Raw genomic sequence first — 2,186 nt, 5'->3', positions numbered from 1 at the left:
CCCCTCCCCTCCTCCTCCATCCCCGGCAGTTGAGAAACACTCTCATCTCTCCCCAGGCCCATCTCTCCCCAGAGCCGGCGCCCAGGGAGCCTGCCTCCCTTGCTCTGCAGAGTCAGTTGTCATTGGCCCCAAATGGGCTATGGGTCGGGTCAGACTGGGGACCGACTTGGCAGAGCACCACCAAGGCGGCCTCGGGGAGGCGTGAAGCCAGTGCAGCTGCTCCCACACCTGCTTATGTTTCCACACCTGGCTGGCTCTGGAGCGTGTGGCAGCGTGTGCGTGCACTCTCTGCTGGAGGACAGGTGTGCACCAGGGTGTACCCCACGCTGTGTGCTTCCCTGTGCTCTGCTCCATCTCTGGCCATGTGAGTCTTGGAGGCTGTGGGTAAATTCGTGTGTATGTGCGTGTGTGTGCGCGTGTGAGTGAGACGCATATACTAACAGCCCCTCAACAACGGGACTGCCCAGGGTGTGGGTCCCACACACCCTCTCTGGTCAGTGAGGCGCTGCTCCTACGTGGCTGGCAGGAGTGGGCACCCATGTGGGGTGTAGTCACCCAGCTGCCCATGAGGGCACTGGGCCTGGGGGCACGCCTGTGGGGTCTCTACCTCCATTTGCTGTCCGTGGGGCTGTGGGCTCCTCTGTTTTGCCTCCTCCTGCTTCTCCGTGTGCTGTCCGTGTGTGTGCAGGAGGTGGGCAAGGCTGTGCTCACGGCTGCTGCCTCCGTGGCCGTCTGGGTCCAGGTTTGTGGAGGGTACATTGTCCTGCAGGGGCTTGCCTGGACTGCCCAGCTGGTGGGGAGCTGGGTGGAGCTGCACGTGTGGCTCTGCTTTGCCTTGCTGGAGACTCTCAGGCACGTCCTTTCCATCCTGCCGTGTGAGAAGGCTGTCGGGTGGCTGATGAGGGCAGGCGTGCTGGCCGGCAAAGGCCTGGCGCGGGTGCGGGGCGTGGTGACCCTGGTCCGGGTGTGCACCCACACACTCTTCCTGGGCGTGTCCCTGTGTCTGCACATGTGCTTTGCCGCCATCAGCTCCAAGGTCCGAGTGAGGGTGCACGCCCCGCTCTGGGTCTCTCTGCCCTTTAGGGTCCATGCCCCACTGAGCCTGGGCTTCAGAGTGAGGCTGCAGGCCCAGAGGCATGACAGGGCCCAGGGGACGGGGGGTGCGTCCCAAGGGGAGCAGAGCCCCCCAGTGTCCAGGACGCCCCCAGTGTCCAGGACGCCCCTGGTGTCCAGGAGGCTCGAGCCCACAAGGAGACGGGAGGCATCGCGGAGCAGGGGTGAGCTCTGTCCAGGTGGGTACTTGAAGGGGCTGCTTTCTACCTCTTGGTCCTGTCCCCAGCCTTGGGTGTCAGGCCACGCTTGGAGCCCACTTCTCCTCTTCAAATGAAGGAGAACATTCTCTCCTCTTGTATCATCAAGCCTGTGTGGCCACCTCTCTCCTTTCCCCTCTGGGCTCCCAGGACCTCCTTCCTGGGCTGCATGGTCCCTGGGAAAGGCGCAGGCAGAGGACCTGGGCAGAGTCCAGGCCTTGCCCTCTGTCTGCCGAGCACAGAACCGCTCAGGGCAACGTTGGGCTGAGGGCCCTTTTCCCCCTGCCCTTCCTCCTGTGCAGACCTCCTCCCTCCCTCAGGCTCTCAGTCCCTCCAGCCGCCCCCTTCCCTCCCGGTCTCTGCCCTTCTCTGGGTGAAAGTGAAAAGAAAAAGTGATAGTTGCTTAATTGAGTCTGACTCTTTGCGACCCCTTGGACTGTAGCCTGCCAGGCTTCTCTGTCCATGGGACTTCCCAGGTAAGAATACTGGAGTGGGTTGCCAGTTCCTCCTCCAGGGGATCTTCCCGACCCAGGGACTGAACCCTGGTCCCCTGCATTGAGGGCAGATTCTGTACCCTTGGGACTCTGCTTCTCTTCCAGCTTCTACAGTGGAGACCTCTATTCCGGGCCATCATGAACCCTCTCTTTTGCTCAGGGATGCCCTGTTCCCAGGCCCCTGACCGCCTCCTGCCATCCCCCTCCCCCGCCAGCAGAGTTGGCTCAGGTGTGCCTGGCTCTCTCTGCAGTGGTTCCCAGTGCGGCGACCCTCATCATCGTGGTGTGCGTGGGCTTCCTGGTGCTCATGGTCGTCCTGGGTCTCGTGCGCATTCACTCACTGCACCGCCGCGTCTCGGGGGCCAGTGGGCCTCCCGGGGCC

The 2,186-nt window shown here is 63.1% G+C and overlaps 1 protein-coding gene across 1 annotated transcript in view; it reads left to right on the top strand.

The window, feature by feature from the left end:
* The window catches only part of CLSTN3 (calsyntenin 3), a 30,993-nt gene that overhangs the window by 27,619 nt on the left and 1,188 nt on the right, over nt 1-2,186 (top strand). The window contains exons 17-19 of the mRNA XM_010835676.1: nt 468-1,207; nt 1,244-1,292; nt 2,056-2,173. Coding sequence (XP_010833978.1) covers nt 468-1,207; nt 1,244-1,292; nt 2,056-2,173 — 907 coding nt within the window. The remainder of the gene's footprint in view (nt 1-467; nt 1,208-1,243; nt 1,293-2,055; nt 2,174-2,186) is intronic.

Source organism: Bison bison, unplaced genomic scaffold, assembly GCF_000754665.1.
Source record: "Bison bison bison isolate TAMUID 2011002044 unplaced genomic scaffold, Bison_UMD1.0 scf7180017845551, whole genome shotgun sequence".
NCBI lineage: Eukaryota > Metazoa > Chordata > Mammalia > Artiodactyla > Bovidae > Bison > Bison bison.
This window is presented reverse-complemented; position numbering and strand designations above follow the sequence as displayed.